We start from the raw sequence: 21,056 nt of genomic DNA on the forward strand, positions 1-21,056 counted from the left end.
TTTCGACGCAGCCGCGGGAAACCTGTGCGTAAAGTGGAGACGGGGAAAACAATAAAAGAAGATGTGTTGGCGCATTGGCACGGTTATATCCTACTGGTCCATCTCTGTTGGTCATCAGCTGCCGGTGGGAACACCGAGGGTCCCGACTGAAGCGAGGCAGTGAGGAGGGGGAGCTGGGAGCTGAGTGTTCACCTGGACGCGCCTGATAGAGCCACTCCCTTTTCTTCTGGTCACTTCCAAACTGGGGGCAGAAGAGAGAGAGAGAGAGAGAGAGAGAGAGGGTGACACCTCGGCTTGTTTTCCACTGAGAACTTTCCCAAAGCTCACGCAGGATCATTTCAAGTCGTTTGTGGATCCCTCGGAAGGAGTCCGTCGACGCCGACGCACAGGTAGGTTCATCCACACCTTTCCATCCTCCCTCACGCGGTGAACCCGGTCCACCTACATCTGTCCAGGGCTGTGCGATAGATTCATACACGCCTTTTTAAAGTCCCACTTCAAAGTGAGTTTGAGACGACGGAGGAGGTTTCTCCAGATCTACATTTGGATTCTGCGGTGCGTCGTGTATCGCAGATGCGTTCAGCTGTTTGTCGTCTCCGTTGCTTCCGCCATCGGCCCCGACGTTTTTCACGTGGCCTCTCTGCTAAGACCAATTAACAGCTCGACTCCACCGGGGACTGCACCAGCAACTCCACCTCTCTCCAAAATGAAAACCAAAGAGGACGAAAGCCTTTTGGTTGTTGGTTCTTCCAAGATTTGCCCCAACATTCAAAGATCACTTGCGCGCGCCTGAGACCCCAAATCACGTCCTTTGCCCTTTCTCCCCCCCCCACACACATCCGTGACCCGTTCATGTTGCATGTTCATGAGGGGAAAGAAGCTCACTTCAAGTGTGAAGTGATGTGATGACGACGAATAACGCGGTTCTCTATGGACAGAGCTGAGTAGCCGGAGACTGAAGTGTCCAATCACTGAGTCTGTTATCGGCAGGTTCATGGTTGTGTTGACAGATTTCATAGGAAATCTGTCAACACAAAAAGCCATAACTTGCAAACAAGGTGTCAAACTTTGCGTCAAACCCTTGGTCAAAGTCTACAGAATTATCTTTATGAGCAGAACTGGACCCTAAAGCTGCTTCAGATACTTCACCAACAAGGCCAGACATGGGGAGAGTAAAGGGAATGTGCAGGAGGGGAGAAGAGGAAAAGAAATCCACTGTTCTGCTTTCTGCTTTTCCAATTATGCAATGTATTGACTTTCTGTCACAGTGGTGTAAATTGTTGCACATTGTTGTATTTGATAGGATGCAACTTACAAGGGATTGAAATAAGGTTGGTGGTCTTCAATATAAAAAATACCCCCCAAAACAAGTGGTGGTGGTCGTCGCAGAGCTTCGGAAGAGGATGAGGGCCACACACAAAGTGTCACTGGGGTCTCATTTAGAAACGTGGCGTACGCGCAAAAAAAAACGGGCTGGAAACGCGCGTACGCCACTTCCCACGCAAAGGTTGTGATCTATGAAAAACCAACTTGAGGGGAGAATGTGCGCACAATACAACCGTTAAGTGAGGAGGCATTAATATTGCATGTTTAGAAAGAAAAGCATATTCATTCAGTGAAAATCCAACTTTTTACTTCAAATAATAATTTCCGCATAAGTAGAGCTGCAACAGTTACTAAATTAATCGGCAACTATTTTGATAATCGATTAATCGGTCAAAATTCTCTGATTTCCGCTTCTTAAATGTGAATCTTTTCTGGTTTCTTTGCTCCTCTACGACAGTAAACTGAATATCTTTGGTGTGTGGACAAAATAAAAAAAATATCATCTTGGGGCTTTGGGAAACACAATTGCCATTTTTCGCCATTTTATGACATTTTATGGACCAAACAGCTAATGGATTAATCGAGAAAACAATTGACAGATTAATCGATTATGAAAATAATCGTTAGTTGCAGCCCTTCGCATAAGTTCATGTCTTATTCTCACTGCTATTTGCCCGGGCTCGAAGAGATGGCATCCTCTGTTTTGATTCACGTTTATTAGTTTGGCAGCATTGCTTGATAGACTTTTTTATTGTATACAACAAAGGTCAAATAATACTGTATTGTGTGTCACCCTCCTTCTCTGTTGTTGTCATGTTGTCAGTGGATCTGCAGCTGCCGTCACGCTACGTGGCGCGGGAGAGATACAGTGGACTGAAGTTGGATGCCCGTGTTTTTCAAGAATGGGGTCAGTTTCACTTTTGACAGCTTTGTGGGCTCCGGAGAATTTCGGTCCCACATACTTGCTTTCTGAATTGAGATTCCTCGTTTATGGTTTTTAATCTGACCCTCTGGTCTTTGTTGCAGCACGCTTGCTCAGAGGACGTGGGGCACTTTGAAATGTGTGCTTTACCTCCAAGTCGTGCTGTGCGTGCTCTACTTCAGCTCTCCATCCTTGAGGTGAGTACCGGGGGGAAAAAAAAGGCCAAACGACTGAACTTTTAGAAGACGCCACGTGCAGCGACAAATGCAAATGCAAATGCAAATGCACCCCACCTTCATGAAAGTTTAAATGTTGACTTGAGCTTCTGATATAACTTTATGATCGTTTTTCGGAAGCTGCTGTTTCGGATGCTATTGAACTGTATTACATTACGTCGTCTGCCTTTACCTGTGTTACTTTGTGTTTAGCCTTTTTTTTTTTTATATGAATGAGCGTAGGCTCAATCACCAACACCTCTGTCATGCCATGTAGTTCAACTGCACCTTCATGAAGATACGTTTTATTGCAGGACTGTATTAACAGACTGCATTAGTTTTAGATAGATGTACCCAATAAACTGCCAACGTAGTGTAGTAGACTCATTAATTGGCCAAATTACAAACATTGCATTAATATAATTTGTTTGTTTGTTTGTTTTTTCACTAGAATTTTAATAAACCTCATACCTATGGAAAAATGCACCCTGGAGAGTGCAATGGCTCTGAATCTGGACAACAGTGTGGACGCTGGTCTCGCCCTCATGTAAGAGCGTTAAGATTTTAACTTTTAGCTGCATTCATTCACAAGATTCAGATGCCAGCGACTGCTCATTAGTCAAACTGTGAATTGTGATTTCCTACTGTTTCCAATTTGAGGAAGCAACACTTTGTTTTGAAGAGCTGAGGCCTGCACCACAAAATGAGAATAGACGACTATCCAGCTTCTCGTCGGGCTCGAACTCGGGTTTCCCATCGCCACAAAGCTTTTCAGCTAGGATCACCACAGTCACAAGACAACAAAATGTTCCCTTTTTTTTTTTTATTCAGCGCCAAAAACAAAAACAAAACTACCTGCAGAGCTCAGACAGGAGACTGTTTTGAGACCCAGATCTGAGGAAGGCTAAAAAGGCAACACTGCAACAACAACAAAAAATCTGAGCCTTCTCTGGTTGAATCTCTCTTGTTTCAGGTCCAGAAGTGATGTGCAAACATGCACATATTGGAGAGCTCCCATCATCTGGGAGGGGATGTTTGATGCCCAGCTGTACGACCAGATGCACAAGGAGGGAGGCTCCTCTGTGGCTCTGACGGTGTTCGCAGTGGGCAGGTTTGTTTTCACATCAGCTGTTTGGTAAACTGCCTATAGCCCCACAACCAGCTCTGTCAACTGCCAACCTTTTGTGTAGTGCATTTACTGTAACTGTAAGGATGTGAACTAATGCATGGAACTGCTCTAATCTCCACTTCTAACAAAGGTACCTGGACGCTTACCTCCCCAAATTCCTGAACTCGGCGGAAAGTCACTTCATGCTGGGCTTGCCCGTGACATATTACGTATTTACAGACGTGCCAGAGAAGGTGCCGAGCCTCAAGCTTCCTCCTCTGCGAAGCCTCAGGGTGATCAAAGTGGAGAAGCACTCCAGGTGGCAGGACATCTCTATGATGAGAATGAAGACCATATCGGATGCCATCGAGTCGGACATTCGCCATCGGTGCACGCACGTCTTCTGCTTCGACGTGGATCAGGTGTTCACCGGGCGATTCGGCTCGGAGGCCCTGGGAGATTCCGTGGCTCTGCTCCACGCCTACTACTACCGCCTCCCGAAGATGTTGTACACCTACGACCGCAACCCAAAGTCCAAGGCGTACATGAAAACCGGGGACTTCTACTACCACGCCGCCGTCTTCGGAGGCTTGTGTGACCGCGTGAAGGCGCTGGCCGACGCCTGCTACCAGGGCATCGTGGAGGATAAACAGAATGATGTGGAGGCGTTGTGGCACGACGAGAGTCACCTCAACAAGTACCTGTGGCTCCACAAGCCGAGCAGGGTGCTCTCCCCCGAGTACTGCTGGGACCCGGTAATCGGCGCCAACGGCGACATACGAGTCAGCCGGCTCTTGTGGGCGCCAAAACTGTACGGGCAACTCCGCGTTCCTTAGTGTGTTTTTGTGACATTAACAAACAGAAGCTGGTGTTTTCCCTAACGGTGTGAACACGATCTGATGACCCCTACTTTGTGGCGCTTATATTCTCATGGGGTGAGTCAGCACATCTGCGGGTGTGGATTATTTGCTGTTTTTTCTAGGTCTTGGCTAAGTCTGTGCTTGCAGCCAGTGTATTTGCACCATGCTAGTGTTGAATCCAAATATATTTGATATGAAAGCGTTTTGAAAATGATCATGTGGTTACAAAGCAGCTTGCAATGTTTTTTTGTTGTTTTGGGGGTTTTTTTGGCTCTTCAAGAAGTGACGTTTGTACATCAAAAAATAAGACAAGATATGATGATCTCAATGTTTGACTTCCTGCATTGATTGATTCAAGCTACATTTATGTGTGTCCCTTTATCAGATTCCTCTCGTAAGACAGACAAAATGTAATACTAATACCAATACTTCTCTCGTAAGATAGACAAAATTTAATACTAATACCAATACTTACATTTACCTCATCACTACGGTCAAAGACACTTGCTGCTTTTGTTTCTCGCACACAAGGTGCGACTGGTTGGCAGAGTCTGATTCCTAGAAAAGATGGTAGCACTTTGTGTTTTTTATTTCACATGGAGAACACGATCCAGGGCAAGTTTCATTTCCCCCATTCACTCATTTTGAACGCTGCAGAATTTGAGTAGAAGTCAGTGCACTGGGAAATGCTGTATTGACAAACGCACTAAACTAACTAAAGGATAGTTTCCTCCTGTAGTGCACATTTATTAGAATGCTCACTGAAGCTTCTCCTTGGTCTTCCGGCTCATTTGCATCATGGCGAACTCGACACCAGCAGCCTGGCTACTGTCCAATGCAGAAAACAACCACTATCTGAACAAATAACCAAGTTGAATGTCTGGTAGAATATATAACCAGGCTGTTTGTATCGCCTACTGGTCTACTAGAAAGAAGGCAAACTGCACCTTTGTTATCTCCATGGACTGGACGTGTCCGTCCGAGGTTGTTGACTCTTCTTTTATCTCTTTTTTATCACTCTCCTCCTTCACCTGCTTTTGTTCCCCCGTCAACAGGATCATTTTTTCTCCTGTTACGGTGAATTGTTTTTGTGAATTCGACTGTGTCACCCTCTGCCATTTCCATCACTGGGGATAAATACTGGGGGAACTTGACCCTACTCTCTTCCTCGTTTCGGTTACACAATGGGCTGATGCAGTTCCTTTGTGCCGGAAAAAAACAAAAAAAAACAAAGCCAATATCATGGTGGATAGTGTCATTTTTTTCCTGCCATTACTCTGTACAACCAATCCTTGAACATCGTGACAAGTTTAGGCCCAAACTTGTCAATTACTGCTTTTAACTGATTTGTAAATAGAAAAAAATCAATTTGTGATGTTGATACTTTTTGAGTTCAAATGCGATTCCTTTTTTTTTCTCTCTTTCATAATCCAACAGGAGACGGTGCATTTGTGTAGCATGCGCTGTAACCGGGGCACTTCACAATTTCTCACCGTAACCTCACTTCGTGAGCAGCTTGAAACACATTTTACATCTGCATGGACTGCTTTTTTTTAATTATTTTTTTAAAGATTCACGATATATGTGTTGAAAATCATGTACATGTACCAAATCACCTTGTTGAAAAACATGTTAAGGAAAAACATGATTGACTTCATCAAAGAACAAGTACAAACATTAACAATGATAACACTTAATAATACAGAACACTTTAAACAAACACGTCCCCTCACTGTTAGTGAGGTCAGTCATCGCTGAAAGTTGTTTTTTTGTTTGTGCAAAAAAGTTTCACATTTGCCTGGCCGCATTTCAGAGAATCTGGTAAAGCAACAGCACTCCAAAAGGAATTGGTTGTCTTTTTAAAAAAATCATTTGAATAGCTGGAAATTAAGCCACATCAAGATAGGTTGTGCAGTAGCAGTGTTTCAAACGTGTTTGTGTATGTGTAAGTGTAACTGAGCCCTTGTCAAGTCTTGTAAATTTGACCTCAGTATATTCGTGATACTTTGGATGTAAACAAGTGTGGAACTGACAAGTCACTACCGAAACATGCAACTGATTTACCTGCGAGCACCAATTCAGAATGGATTGCCTGGTTTTACGGACTTTCATTGATTGGAAATGTGGTGAGATGTAGCAGCCGGTCTGGTGCAGACTCCTTCCCTCCTGAAATGATTGTGTCTAACTGACGAATGGGCCGACTGTTTGACTTGTAAATGAACTGCATTCATCGCGCGCCTATATTGAATGACCACCACTTCAGATGACTGTTCACTACTGTGAGTATGAAACGTTTGGCCAGTCATGTCCCTGGCTGTGAGAAAGAGAGGAAGGTTTATTGTATGTGTTTTGAGGCAGCACAACGGCCTACAGGTACAAAATGTGGGACAGACGAGGTACTTTCTGACTGACCAGCGGGTCAGAGTCGAGGATTAGACGTGGACAAGGCCCTTGGTCAACAAACTCAGTAGAAACCGCCCTATATCGTGCTGGGCTGAACGAAGGAGAGAATGATCCCGGAGCTCAACCTGTATTGCAAGCTCTGCCTGTGTTCAAGGGTTGTTTGTCATACGGTGAATAAATCCAACCATTAGCGAAGAGTCCAACTTGTTGTTCCTTTCCTGACTCATTGGTCACAGAAGAATCCACCTTTACAACTTACATACTGTACATTCGTCTACATTCTGTAGTTTTAATAGCGGTGTGAATAACAACTTGTTTCAGTTAGTGCAAAGAAGAAAACCAGAGGAGAGAGTAAGAAGATAAACCTCATGATGAAATGTGTGACCGGTGCAGTGTGTGTGTGTGTGTGTGTGTGTGTGTGTGTGTGTGTGTGTGTGTGTGTGTGTGTGTGTGTGTGTGTGTGTGTGTGTGTGTGTGTGTGTGTGTGTGTGTGTGTGTGTGTGTGTGTGTGTGTGTGTGTGTGTGTGTGTGTGTGTGTGTGTTCACCCAACGCTGAGTTTCAAGTGAATATTAGGAACGAGGAAAAGATATGAAACTAATTCCATTTAGAAATAATTTATTATTTATTTAAAAAATATCACAAATATAATCGACATCAACTCTTTAAATGGACAAAGATTGGAGAGAGAATTGCTACAAGGTACAGTTCGAGAGATTGTCGTGCCGAGAGAAAAAAAGCTGTCGGGGGCGGTCGGCGAGGCTGATTGGTGTGAGCAGCTCTGATCGAAGGTCAGGTTGGGTAACCCACCTCTGCTGATAGGGCCGCGGAGAGGAAGCAGTAAGGGGAAGTGGCCACGCCTGGCTGCTTGGCGTGACTCCTCTCAGTGTCATCCAGTGGGGTCGGAGTTTCAGAGGGCTTCGGCATCATCGCACTGTGGACACAATCAACGTTAACGTTAGATGTAATGTTTTATTTTACCAAACAAATTGGTCTGGATCATGTACTCAGACCTACTTTGAAGCCTGTGCGGAGAGAGGTGTACAAATATGCTGAGGACTATACATTTTCTTCAGTTCCTAATAATAAAAAAACAAACATTTTTGTTAGAAAATAAAACTTTCATCATTTCAGAATAAATCCTATCTCTCGATATCCGTGAGTTTTGTACAGTCGAACACTTTGGTCTGGAGTCTAACATCTTGGCAAGATTTTCCCAGAATCTGAAGACTCCCTGAGGGTACCCATGAGGCCTCACAGTCTCAAAGGTCTGAAGTAGATTCAGTGACTGTTGCCCTTACCTCAGCAAAGTGAAGTGACTGCGTGTTCTGTAGAGTTCGTTCCAGGACCGCAAGCTGATTGGAAATGTGGATTATTTTGTCTCCCATTTTCTTGTTTTCCATCTCCAGGAAGTTGGCCCTTAAGATCCCCAAAAAAATAAGCACCTCTTCTTCACCAAACGGTCACCACATTGCCTCAAATGACCTTTTGGCTGTCTCTTTGGAACACGTGCGTGAAGTGTTAACTTTGCGAATTCGATACCTGCACTTGGACACAGCAGCTGTAAGATGACTGTCTTTCTTGTTGTGCTCCTCCTCGTTGAGCCGCTGCAACAACCTCGTCCTCTCAGCGAGCAGTTTCTCGTTCTCCGCAGTTATGCTCAGGACAAGCTCTTTCTCCTGGAAACGTGCAACATTTTTCAATTCCACGAGAACGATCTCTATGGTGAGATTTCTGTCTATGACAGCCTGCTACGTTGGTCACTAAATCACAATATATCGAGAAAGAAAGAAATATTAGCGGTTGTCGCTGAGCAAATATATACCCGTCTTTATATGGGTGGGGGTAAATTTTGATTTATAGAAAATTTTAAAAAAATCTCTCAGCTTATTTAGAAAACGTAAGAGTAATTATAGTACAACTATACATACAAATTCATTACCAGAGATAATCAGGGTCCAAGATGCTTTGAAGCGTTTAAGCCTAGATTGTTCAAACCAAATTCTCTAGAGCCAGAATATACCAAGGCTGCGAAGTGAAGCTACATGCACTTCAACCGATTTTGATTTAGCACCAGTTGTGTAAAATGTAAGACAAAGACAGATTTTAAAATATATATGTATGTATTTCAAAACGGACTGACACCGTATTCAGTGAAAATTGTGCTAACGGCCTCAGACAAAGTTGTTTTGCTTTTGCATCTTTAGTCTTTTTGTTTGTTTTGTCTTTAAGGGGTGGTAAAAAAAAATTTGGGGCATTTTAAGAGCAGATCATTTCAAAAAGTAAACAAATGAAAACTGAGGCAACTGTGAGACCATGACGTAACGCACCACCCTGAGGTCAATGAGTGTCAGAGTAGTGGGTTAAGTTTGGTGAGTTTTTTCTCCTGAACTTTTCGCTCCACAAACACAACACAGATAAAGAAGAAAGAAAGAAAGAAAGACAGACGTTTACCTTTGCTAATGAATGGGAACACAAGGAAAATTCCCGCTCTAGACTTTTTATCTTCTCGTCACGCCACGCGGTTTCACCGTCCAATTTGTGTTTGGCCCAACACAGTCTGGCCTTGTGTTTTTCCTTCATCTCATGGTATTTACTGTTAACGGTTAAAGCATAAAACATGAATCGTCACAAAGCCGGCAAAGTTTTCAGTGAGCTCCACAGGACGACAAGTCTTAGGTGTTGGCTCCTGCAGTGCATACTTCATCGGAGGAAATGAGAGTTTATTGAGTCCGAGGCGATATTGTGTTTTGTTGTTTCTGATCAGTGCGAGTGTTGGAGAGGGGTGTTTGCCCACGGGCCTGTTACCTGCGCTCTTTGTCAAGGCATTGAAGTGTCTCACAGATCTCGTCCTTCAGGGTCTCGCACTCATCTCGGGTGGATGTCCGAGTCCTGACAGCGTCTTGATGATGAGGACACTCCTGCAAAACAAACGCCAGCGGTGACAGGGAGTGATGTGTTTCAGTGTTCCCTTATGAAAGTTGAGTGGACACAATCGAATCGATTTATAGCTTTATTTTCTCTGAGCTCAACATGTGGGTGGTAACTGTTTCTGTTCTTTGGCAGTGGGTAAATAAAAGAAGCACTTTACAGGGGGAAGTAAGTTTGACTATCGCTGTTTTCAGACCCGAAATGAGAAAGATTTCCTTCTCACATGGGCCCACTCAGAAATTTGAACGGAAATTTGACCATGTTACAGGAAAAGTTACGGAAAAATCTCCAGAGCAACAGTAGCAAACATTTCAGGAAAAATGTGCGGACTTCAGTGCATGTTTGAAGGCAGCTTATGTAACCAGACATAGTTCTGGTATATAACTGGCATATTCAAGCATAGAAGATATCACCTTGTCCACTGCGATTTCCTTGTGCAGCCGTGGCTCTTTATCCTCTGTTGTAGAGGATTTTCCCGGTTGCGAGTGAGCGTTCTCACAATGTTGTAAATCTGCCTCTTTTGGCTTAAGAGTAATTATCTGAAAGGATAAGAAAAAAGTGGTTGACAATAGAGAGTCTGAGTCTGACATTGCGGTCCATTTCTCTTATGAAATGGATCAGGTTTTCTGCTACTGAATTTGTTTTGCGATGCAATTATCTGAAACCTCATAAGGATCTTTTAAAAATACTGATTCACTTACTTCTGACTCGACCAAAAGGCGTCTCGTCTGAGCACCCAGCTTGTTTCGTAAATCTCTGCACAGCCGGTTGCTCCGATTCAGTTCAGTTTCCTGGGACTAAAAATGCAACAAGAACAACAATGTTTAATAAGAGTAAGATTCTCTGAAAGTCCCGTTCTTAGTCTCGTTTGGTAGGAAAAACAAAAACAAATTCCATGCACAAAGAGTTAATACAGCTTTTGCTGATGACAGGTATAATCTTCTCAAGTGATGAACATGATTTACTTTAGCCAGCTCACTGGCGTGGTCCGCCTGAAGCTGCACAGTGTGAAGCTGCTGCTCAGCCCGCTGCTGTTGTTCCCGCAGGGCCGACCCGAACCGCTCCACCTCCTTCTGCAAAGACACAACCTGAGGAAAGAAAACATGAAAAACAGATATGTCTTCAGCTGTATCTTTGTCTCTGACATGTTTCGGACGTTTTCTTTTACGGCATCTTAGAAGACTGTTATGTATGATGAACATGATAATTCATTTCAAAATACACATACAGTTCTGAAATCTGGCTGGAGGAGTAGTAACAGCATATTTTCTTCATTGGTTAATTTACTGATAATAATTTTTTTGGGTAAAGCAATGAATCATCTGTTTTAGTTGTAGTTTAGTTTTCTTCATTTTCACGCTGCACTGTCACAGCCACATATAATGTAAGAAATAAGGTCAACAGAAATATCTGCCTCTGTCCTTTGTCAATAAAATTGAGGGCCAGGATTTAAATGTTTATTGAGCCCCTCTTATGATTTATCATTTGGAATGAGCTACCGACTCAAAGGCACAATCAAAGTGCAAGTGTGTAGCACTATTTATATGAACTGATAATGTGGCTGGCTCAAAAAAACCAAAAAAACTAGTAAAGTGAATATAAAGTGTCATCCGACCATCATCATATCTCACCGTCTGCTGCAGAGAGCTCTTCTCAGCGTCCAGGCAGCGAACCCTGACCCTCAACGCTCTGATCTCGAGGTCCAGACGATCGTTCAGCTCTTTGGCCTTTCGCAGCTCCGCCACTTCTTTTTCAAATGAAGTCAGATAATGTGATCATCGGACTATAACTCACACATATTAAAGGATGTCACTGTTGTCATGCATCACGCAGGATTCTTCTTTTCATGTAGCGTAAAGGATAAGCGCTCAGTTTTTCCAAGTATGTGCTGTACTCAAAGGCCCACAGTCAAACCTTCTGCTTGCTGTCGTGTTTCCTCGTGCTAATGCACAATGACTTCCTAAAATGCTTCCAGTGGCAATGAGGGGAAACAAAATCCACGGCCCTTGTTGTATTCAAAACTATAAACCAAAGAGTGTTTGTTTCTGGACGCCCTGTATTACAGGTTGTACCCTGCCCCACACCCAGTACATGATATAATAATCTCCAGCCCCGATATCAGAATAATTGTCTACACTAGATTAATCCCAGCAGTGTGAGTGCGACACAGATTTTTTTTATCTCTTCATTATATATATTTAATAACATAGGGAACTTATTTGAGAGAAAAAGAATCCCACCACACTTCTTCAGTTCTTCGACCTCCTCCTGTGCTGCCTGCAGCTCCGGCTCTGAAAAACACAAACGATGGAATAAAGCACAGATGTTTGTGCAGAAACTCTTGCTCGCAGAGTTTGGAAACTTCTGTTTTAGTTCAGAGTCTCTCTGGGTTTTGTGTGATGTAAAAATAACTTCTGAGAGTTAGTGACATACAAATATTTATTGAGTATCTGACTGAAAGTTTTTGATGGCTTTTTTGTCCTACACAACCAGTGACAGCCTTGATTAAATGAAACATAAAAACAGAGGAAACAACAACAGTGTACTGTATTATCGCTGTAAGAAATCTCTGTGAGAACGATTACTGTCTCTTTTAATCGAAATGTCCAGATATGACGTTTTCTTCCCTGGAAATCACAATAAAAATTACCGTATATTAACATCTATATTTTCATGTACATGTACATTAGAATCTGGATTTAGGGGATATACTGCACAAGTACATAAACTGTCTGTATTTCACTGTTACATGTATAGAAGAAGTCTCTGTTGTACTCTATATTGTTATTGTATTTCTATTTCTATTTCTATATCTATTCTCATTTGTTTGTTTAATGGTCAGCAGTATTACGAAAAAAAAACTGAATTGTTTTTCCACAAAACTTGGCGGAGGGATGGGGCCTGAGTATAACTGGACAATCGTGTATAGGATTGTTCAGTATTCATTTGAGCATCTCGTGTACTTCACTGTCCTGTGGGTCAATCTGCAGATGTGAAAATAAACATACAGAAGGGCAAGATTCAACTTGGATTCTTTGGTTCAACAGAAACTGCCAACAACACTCTCACCATAAGCCTTTTGGGTCAACTGGGCAGACTCCAGCTCATCAGTCAAACGTCGGATCTCGTTGTGGGCCATGGCCAGCCGGCGGGAACCCTCCTCCAAGTCCAGCTCCAGACGGGAACACTTCCTCGCCACGCTGCTCGACTGGCCAGTCAACTGCCTGGCCTCGGCCTAAAAGAGAGGGACACAACTCACCAAGTGACAAAGGTCACAGTGGCTGTGACGCGGACCAGTGAATACAAACAAGAATCTTCAGAAATGCATGCAGGAGACCTTGAGAAGAGCATGGGATCAAGGTGCATCCGTGGTGTGGTGTCTTGAATTTTTCTTCTGCCATGCAAAGCTCCCTAGTTTGTGCTGGTAGCAGGGCTTAATAACACTGCAATGAAAAAAAGGGGGAAGCAGTTTGTGGGGATGCTGCTGAACAGGAGATTTGAACAGACAACATGCAAAAAATAAATTAATCACATTCACACAGTTTTTTAGTATTTGTTAATATTTGACTGGATGCAGTAACATTACTGTAGATCAGAGTACATACAGGTATAAAATGAGGTTTGCTATGAGAAGCTTTGTGGAGCCCAAAGAGTCTCCTCCAGGAACCAGGGCCGTGATGCAGTGCCCCTCTGTGGGGCGACTGAGGAAACACATTAGATCACAGAGTCAGACAACAAATCTCAGGGACAATTGTGTGAAAATGAAAGACACGCTCCTCGAACAACTGGAACAATCTCCAGAACATAACATCATCAGAACATCAGAAAAGGCTGTTTGTCGATATGAATGTGACACAAAAAAAAGGATCACTTCAAAAAGAGAATTTTCACAAAATCACCAATTTTCTCACATGATGGAAATGACATGCTTGTGCATTCCTATTGTATAAAGGTAGTCAAAGTATCAAAGCTAAGAGTTGACTTTTTTCCCCACTGGTAATACAATGTATCCATGGCTCCTGATTTAAGACCATCTTTCCATCTCTTTTGAATGTTAAAGCATTACTTATTCATCTATACAGGCTTTGGTCCTATGGGGTTAAGATAAGATGTACCTTTATTGATCCCCCATAGGAGAAATTCAGATTTGACACAGCAGCACAGGGGAAATGTTATAAAAAAAGAACAGAAACAGAATCTGAGGTAAAATGACATAGAAATACTACCCGATCGTCTGTCTACACTTCTTTTTTGCAGCAATAGCTTGAAAAAAATTGTATTTTGGAACCATATTTTGGTTGACCTTGACCTTTAGCCTATTAGCTGCAAAAGTAAATTTTATGGACATAAATATCACCACTAATATCACCACACACACACACACACACACACACAAACACACATACATACACACACACACACACACACACACACACACACACACACACACACACACACACACACACACACACACACACACACACACACACACACACACACACGGGTGAAAACAACACCCTGCTCGTGTGGCCCACAGGGTCATTTTCAGATTAATTCTAACCTGTCCCGCGTTGCTGTTGGGAGCTTGTGTCTCCGTCCCCATCGACCTGGTTGTGTTTCCAGCACACATCGAGTTGTTGTTGCTGCTGCTGCTGCAGTTTGCGGGATCCACACTTGTCTCGAGTAGCGAGGCCCTCTCCACCAGGAGGTACGCCACCTGCTCACTGGGGCTGCTGTGAATCAAGTCTGTGAGACCCTGCTGGTACAGCATTTTAGCCACCTCGCTTATCTGGCCGTCTGTTGCGGTAAAGAGGGGACAGGAAGAGTAGAATGACTTTCACATCTGAAGGATAAGGCATGTTTATGCAAATCTGAATCAGCCCCACTAATGGATTTGCATAAATGGTATTTTGACTTACAAATCTAAGCTATTCGATTTTGGATTGCCGCAAAAAAATTGCAAATAAGCAGATAACCAGAGAAGTCATTTGGGTTTATACAGAAGATGGAGGCAGAAAGTGTGTCAAACATCTACATTACAGTTTCAAAATCTTTGAAAACGTATTATTATTATTACTCTAAAGGTGAATATCATACAACACTTTAGGAAATATGTATTGAAATAGTGACGAGTTCTGTCACTAATGCTCACTCTGTGGCGATGTGGGGCACAGGTAAACATTTCCAACCTTGAAGGGATATTAGCCGCCGCAGCTGATCCCTGAGCTGGTCGTTCTCGTCTTGTATCTCCCGAGCCAAAGCGTCTTTGTGCCCCGTAAAGATGCGGATCTGCTCCAAGGACTTTCGGACCTCAAAAAGACACAGGCGGGAAACCCGGCATCACTATACGTACCTACATACGACACACTGACCCATGCATTGCCACGTTCTCGCAGGAGCTGACTCAGTAACTCACCTCTGCCATCTCTGCGAAGTGCCGCGAGCGCTGCGTGTCCTGCTCCCTCGTCACACTGCTCAGGCGGCTCCTTGTGCGCCGGAGGGCTCGCCACAGCAAACACAGCTGAGCCTCCCTGGGGGAGTCGGCAGCAGATCCCTCCTCATCCAACCATGTGGCGATCTGCTCCAGCTCTTCCTGCAGACACGGTGGGGGGAATAGAATGTCGTTATCTTTCTGATGAATCTTCATGACAACATTCGTGGCAACGTTTACATCTCATCATGATCATCTGCAACTTGAGTCCGCTGACAGGAGGAGAGAGTGGTGATACAGGTCGCACAGTGAGGGAGGAAACACTGTCACGCATGGTTTTCATGTGTTGCAGCACATGCGGATGATGACCACTGATTCCAAGTCTCGAGGCTTTTTCCTGTGGGACATTGTGTTCATTATTGTTCATAATCCAAATCCATGAAACTCTGAACTACAGAGAGACAATAGTCCCTCAAGTTGTTTGCACACTGTCAGGTGCAGCTGTCCGTTCCCCTCTGTGGAGACGGCTGGAGCTCTGGATCTGTTACTTCTCCCATCAGGCAAATGCGGTCGATCCGAGAGTTTTCTAAAGACGCACACTCACACCAGGTATATCGTGGATTTCGGCAAGACAGTATGAAACAGTCAAATGTGGTTCGCCGGCGCGGTGCAGCAGAGAAAGAGAGAAAGAGAGAAACAGAGAGGTTCATTTCACCAGCAGTTCAAGGTGCTGAAGATTGTCGCGAAAGTCGCAGGTTTAGACAAAGTTTGGTTACATTGTTTGGGTTTATTTAAAAGCAGAGGGTGTCCATTACCTGCGGTGAATCCATCGGTCCACGGTGAACTCTCGACAGGAATACAGATCTTTTTGGATCTATTTTGCTTTTTTTTTGTTGCAGAAAAACAAGTCGACAGTCGACCGTCGCTGTCATGGAGACGGGTCGTAGCCTCGCGCTCCGGAACGCAGCGACGTCAACACGCGAGTCGACCGCTGTGCGTAACAGTCACGGGCGGTGCGTAAAACGAAGCACGCCACACTCTTCGGATTTCTTCAGCAGATCTACACTTCACAACGTCAATGTAAAAATGTTTTTAAAAAAACGTCGAGGAAACGTAGCGTTGGTGTGATGATACACGAGGAAATGTCGCTTTTTCTGTGGTTTGAGTAGGTGGCGAGGTTCTTGAACACAGACGCCACTGGCGCACCGGGACTGTGGCTTGTCCGTGGGTCCCTGAATGCGTCTTGTCAATAGTTTGCGGCCACTGCTAAACTTCAGTGAGAACGAGGCGTCGTGTGATGATATCATATCTCCATTACTGGTACTGATGCAGTGCGACTGAAACTGCCTCTCCTCAAGTCCTGTTCACAATTTACTTCATTTCCATTTCTTCTTTAAACCTCTACTTCCCTTCAACAACAATGAAGAAAATCTTTTTAATCCATTTTTATTGTGTGTGACAATTTTAGCTACTGTAAAAATAAAAGAAAAGATGATATGACCCAGGTAGCCAAATTGGTTCTGCCCAATAATAACCCCCCCCCCCCCCCCAAAAAAAAACCCCCAACCAAACAGCTGGTAGCATGACCCAAGTGTTCAATATTCTTTCTGAGGATTTTATTTTTTGCGTGTTGGGTCTTGGGTGGTCTTGGGGGACTTCCTGTACGTTCACAGTCCAAAGTGGTCAGTAATCGGCCCTTACTTCCTGCCTTTCAATCACCTCACTTAGGAATTAGTGTGGTGGTCTTCATGCCGAGCTGCAGAGCTGAGTGAACAGCAAGAGTACACGTGCGACACTGGTGCAAAAGTGTGGATTGAATGATACAAAAATGACCCATCCACACGTCAACCACTGTAAAATGTGTTTCAACTGTGTGATTCTTTTTGGTTCTTTCCTATACACTGAATAATGAATTAAGTCTATACCTTGGCATATTTTGCTCCACACTTTAATGCAGATCACATGTCTGCAGTGCAGCTTTGGGGAAAGCGCTCTGCGTTCAATGCAGGTCCAGAGGAATGTTATTTTTGGTGCTGACTTGGTCCGGACCACAAGATTTTGAGGGGGAGGGCAGGAGAAGTTGAGAGGAAATGGGTGTAGAGAACTCCTCCTATAGCTGACTCCACATTCCTTTTCTGTTCCCTTCTCTCCAAGTTCTGGAGCTGAAAGAAAAGAGCACGTACAGTAGGGAGGATAGCAGCAGACAAAAAATAATAATCAAAGACGATCACTGAAGGGCACAGACTCAAAGAGACAGAGGCTGAAGGGTAAGAACTTCATCAAAACATTTTGGATTAAACTGAACTGACACGTCGTGGTTTACTATTCCTATCTGACACAGCTTAGTATGGGCTACGCATGATGAAACTCTTGCCTCATGAAATGCGGGTCACACCCAAATGGGATGAAATGCTAACAAGGCTCGTTAGAATATCTATGTCCGAGTCGCCCTTCTTGCTCCTCCACCATGATATGCTTGCAATTTACGTGGCCATTACTCTTGTTCTGTCCGTGCCAGGTACCTCGAGCGGTTACGTAAACCAGATCCGGTTGTATGTAATCAAACGCATGCCTCTCTGAAACTGTCCACAATCTAACAGCAACAGTCCTTCCCCTCTATGGGCAGAGCTGGGTGGGAAGGACAAACGTGTGCAAGGCGTATGGTACCAGCTTGCAAGAGTCTATAGCTGTCACAGTGAGGGGGATGCACAAACGTTGAATTCTAGTTCTTGTATTTGAATGGAATGAAAGAAACTTTCAGGCCCCAGAAACAATTGTGCCAAATACACCGTTTGGGGAATTTGGAATCAAATTTTGCTTCTAATTTGTGTATCACACCCTGTCTCATTGTGTTTTGGTTTTTTTAACACATCTGACACTACTATATTTATGTTTTAGTAAAAATGCATAATAGTTTGTCCCCTTCTGTCTTCAGAAATTAATCAGGAACAATCTGGGCCTCTCCTTTGTGCTGATGCCCTCAAAATAGTGTCTGATTAAAAAGTCCCACTGATTCGATGATAACAGTTTTGCTGTACCTACTGTCATACGTATTAAAACGTTAACAACAAACTTAGTAGGTTCACGGGTTTCCCATACTTGTTGTGCATCCAGTGTAATTAATCATTCTTGAACCCAGATACAACACACAAGTTGTATGCCAGATCATTGATAGACAGAGTTTCAGGCTTTTGACAGAGGCCGTGGTGTACTGATGATCTGATCTATTCCCCCCTGGAATACACACACACACACTGTCCGGCATGTTTGTGGCTCGATAAATGAGCAGAGATTGTCAGTGTAGATGTAAGAGAAGCATGATGAAAGGGGTCCGGGTTTCCCTCGAGAGGCAGGCAGAGAGCCCACTGTTTCAGGCCGTTGCCTTGAGGAATCTGCTCAGCCCTTTGCACTGCTGTCTGGTTCTATACTGATCCTCCAAACTCAGCCAAAATGTACTTTTCAGGCTTAATGGCCTTATATTATATATTATAACCTATATTCAAAATGTCATCGCAGGGTCGTTTGTACACGGGATACTCGACTCTCCCCGTATTTTCCAGCAGCCATGGTCTTCCTCCTAATATCCCTGACTGTGCTACATCTGGTCACCTTGGCCATGCTCATCATCGCCACCCTGGAGAAGGTGAGATGCTCATGCAAACGGCAGCGTTAGCTCGAGTTGCCCCTATTCTACCAATAGATGTCACTATTAACCCACATGTATAATATGAAGAAAACCAAACCCCAAAAAATGCTGCACATCAACACACTGAGTTTTTGTGCAGAGAGTCACAGAGAAACTGTCTTTGAAAATCAAATACAGCAGTATTTAAAAAAAATATGATTGTGTGTGCCAAATTACTTTAACAAAGACCAAGTAAAAAAAACTCAGACTTTCTTTCTTTCTTTCTTTCTGCAGTCCTGGTGGATATGGGCCGATTCAGAAATCTCAGACCTCTGGTACAACTGCTTCCATGATAATGCCACAAAGACCTGGCTGTGCGCTGCTTCAAATGAAAGCGGTAAATCAGCGAGTTGACCTGCATTTGGGTTTTTTTTCGTTAAGTGGCGATATGGTGAATTTTCTCATCGTTGTCTGAAAGCTTTTTTCGTTTTTACTTGTGCGTCAGTGTCGTGTCCCTGTTCCCTCCCCAGACTGGCTGCAGTCTGTCCAGGCCCTCATGGTCCTCTCCGTGGTCTTCTCCTCCATCTCCTTCCTGGTGTTTGTGGGCCAGCTGGTCACCATGTCCGTGGGAGGACTCTTCTACTTCACGGGCCTCTGCCAGGCCTTTGCAGGTGTTTTGAATGCTTATTCCTTAATCCACATGAAATGGCACAAACCTGATGACATTTTATGCTGTTACTCATTCATTCATTTGAAAAAATTCTTGTGACATCATCGTTACTATATCATCATGGTTGGATGCACTCAATGTAAGTCGCTTTGGACAAAAGCGTCTGCGAATTGTAACATACTGTAATGTACTGGTGATGGCTCATTGTATTCAGAGTTTTTTCTTTAACCTTGACTTCAGTAATTAACTTCAATTGACTTTACACATTCCTGACAGTGTAAACAAAACCGAGACATTGTAGACTTTACAAAAGTAGATTTTTATGGCTGATCTGTTGTAACAGTTTTGCAATAGATTGCGCAGGTTTACCTATAATGAAGTGAACATTGAATGTATATACCATGAACATGTATTGGTATTGTGAAATGACATTATTTGAACTAGAACTTTTTAAATTTGTTGCAGGTTTCACAGACTTTGCCGGCTGCCTCATTTTCACCTTCCACAGAAAGGAGATCCTGGATGACTCCAGAGATCTGAGCAAAGGACACTTTGGCTACTGCTTCATCTTGGCCTGGCTGTGTGTCCCTTTGCTCCTGGTCAGCGGAGTCCTGTATGTCCACCTGCGCAAGAAGCAGTGAGCCAAAAACCAGAAGGGATGAGCGGGAAAACCTCACGTTAGGAGTAAAAAGCTCTGCGCTCACTTCAGTCACGACTCAGTTCAAGAGTGAGCACACGTTAGGAAATAAGACGCCTGAGATTGAAATACCTCTTTAAACGATACAATGCTGTTTCCTTTCTGACTCGAGCTCCACCCGACCATGTTACATGGTATGCAGGACATTCCTAAGTGAGGCACCTCGTTTTCATTCAATAACAGCTCAAGAAAACTTTTTAAAAACTCTGTCATGCTGCAAGATGCAATGCTCCTGTAACCTAATGTTTCCTCCCCAGTCATGCAGAACTACTCAATGGATCGTATATGGTGGTAGGATGGGACATGGGCCATCCAATACATTTTGGCGTGGATCTGGACAAAAGAACTTTGTGAGATTAGGTGTTTTTTGACATTTTCCCCACCGTCCCAGGGAATAATGCATGGATCATAATGAAATAAAAAACAGACATATTTAGGGGGCTGATATCTAGGAGTGTGTGCAAATTGCCCGATTGAATTTAAGGGGACTGTTGGGCCTTGGCGGAGGTACACACTCATTCAAGGCCTCTGACAGAGAACTATTAGATAATCGATGCACAACTTGTTGTGTTTATACTATTGTGATTGTGGCAGAAAAATGTGGAGCTCAAAAAAACCTTTGTACATATCTGTCTTTGTCAATTAAAAATTAAATTCACTAATTGCTGTGAAGCATTATTTGTGTCACCAAATGTGTTCGAGGCGCTAAATCTGTGTAAGAGCTGTTGCATTTTGTATTAAGTGCTGTATGTGTAACACAGAAACGGCAGGTGCAATCCTCTGGCAAAACACGATGGTTGCAAAAGGGAGCGCCATCTTTATCAACTAATCTCTCATTGTTTTGTGGAATTTGTTCACTTTGGTAAAGTA

General features: G+C 43.6%; 3 protein-coding genes across 6 annotated transcripts; 2 read left to right on the plus strand and 1 right to left on the minus strand.

Moving 5' to 3' along the window:
• Positions 1-233: 233 nt before the first annotated feature.
• LOC118309924 (N-acetyllactosaminide alpha-1,3-galactosyltransferase-like) lies at positions 234-7,034 on the plus strand. The gene is made up of 6 exons (XM_035632578.2): positions 234-389; positions 2,150-2,233; positions 2,353-2,445; positions 2,915-3,010; positions 3,437-3,574; positions 3,723-7,034. Exons 2-6 carry the CDS (start codon positions 2,229-2,231, stop codon positions 4,405-4,407), a joined length of 1,017 nt encoding a protein of 338 aa, XP_035488471.1. The 5' UTR covers positions 234-389; positions 2,150-2,228; the 3' UTR covers positions 4,408-7,034.
• A 404-nt stretch (positions 7,035-7,438) lies between these two features.
• Positions 7,439-16,181, minus strand: si:dkey-264d12.5 (227 kDa spindle- and centromere-associated protein). Of its 4 annotated transcripts, none has more exons than XM_035632581.2 (17): positions 16,010-16,181; positions 15,180-15,356; positions 14,953-15,073; positions 14,325-14,560; positions 13,369-13,464; positions 12,833-12,998; positions 12,004-12,054; positions 11,395-11,507; positions 10,729-10,851; positions 10,465-10,560; positions 10,177-10,302; positions 9,641-9,753; positions 9,287-9,428; positions 8,375-8,511; positions 8,134-8,251; positions 7,850-7,911; positions 7,439-7,766 (listed from the first exon to the last, which is right to left on the minus strand). In XM_035632581.2, exons 1-17 carry the CDS (start codon positions 16,124-16,126, stop codon positions 7,625-7,627), a joined length of 2,136 nt encoding a protein of 711 aa, XP_035488474.2. In that variant the 5' UTR covers positions 16,127-16,181; the 3' UTR covers positions 7,439-7,624. The 4 variants fall into 4 exon arrangements, with proteins under 4 accessions (XP_035488474.2, XP_035488473.2, XP_035488475.2 ...); XM_035632580.2 differs by having other exon boundaries at positions 11,395-11,510; XM_035632582.2 differs by lacking the exon at positions 7,850-7,911 and having other exon boundaries at positions 11,395-11,510.
• A 1,128-nt stretch (positions 16,182-17,309) lies between these two features.
• On the plus strand, positions 17,310-20,848 carry LOC118309922 (epithelial membrane protein 3). The gene is made up of 5 exons (XM_035632572.2): positions 17,310-17,461; positions 18,711-18,837; positions 19,114-19,216; positions 19,350-19,490; positions 19,955-20,848. Exons 2-5 carry the CDS (start codon positions 18,760-18,762, stop codon positions 20,128-20,130), a joined length of 498 nt encoding a protein of 165 aa, XP_035488465.1. The 5' UTR covers positions 17,310-17,461; positions 18,711-18,759; the 3' UTR covers positions 20,131-20,848.
• Positions 20,849-21,056: the final 208 nt, after the last annotated feature.

This window comes from Scophthalmus maximus, chromosome 6 (genome assembly GCF_022379125.1).
Source record: "Scophthalmus maximus strain ysfricsl-2021 chromosome 6, ASM2237912v1, whole genome shotgun sequence".
NCBI lineage: Eukaryota > Metazoa > Chordata > Actinopteri > Pleuronectiformes > Scophthalmidae > Scophthalmus > Scophthalmus maximus.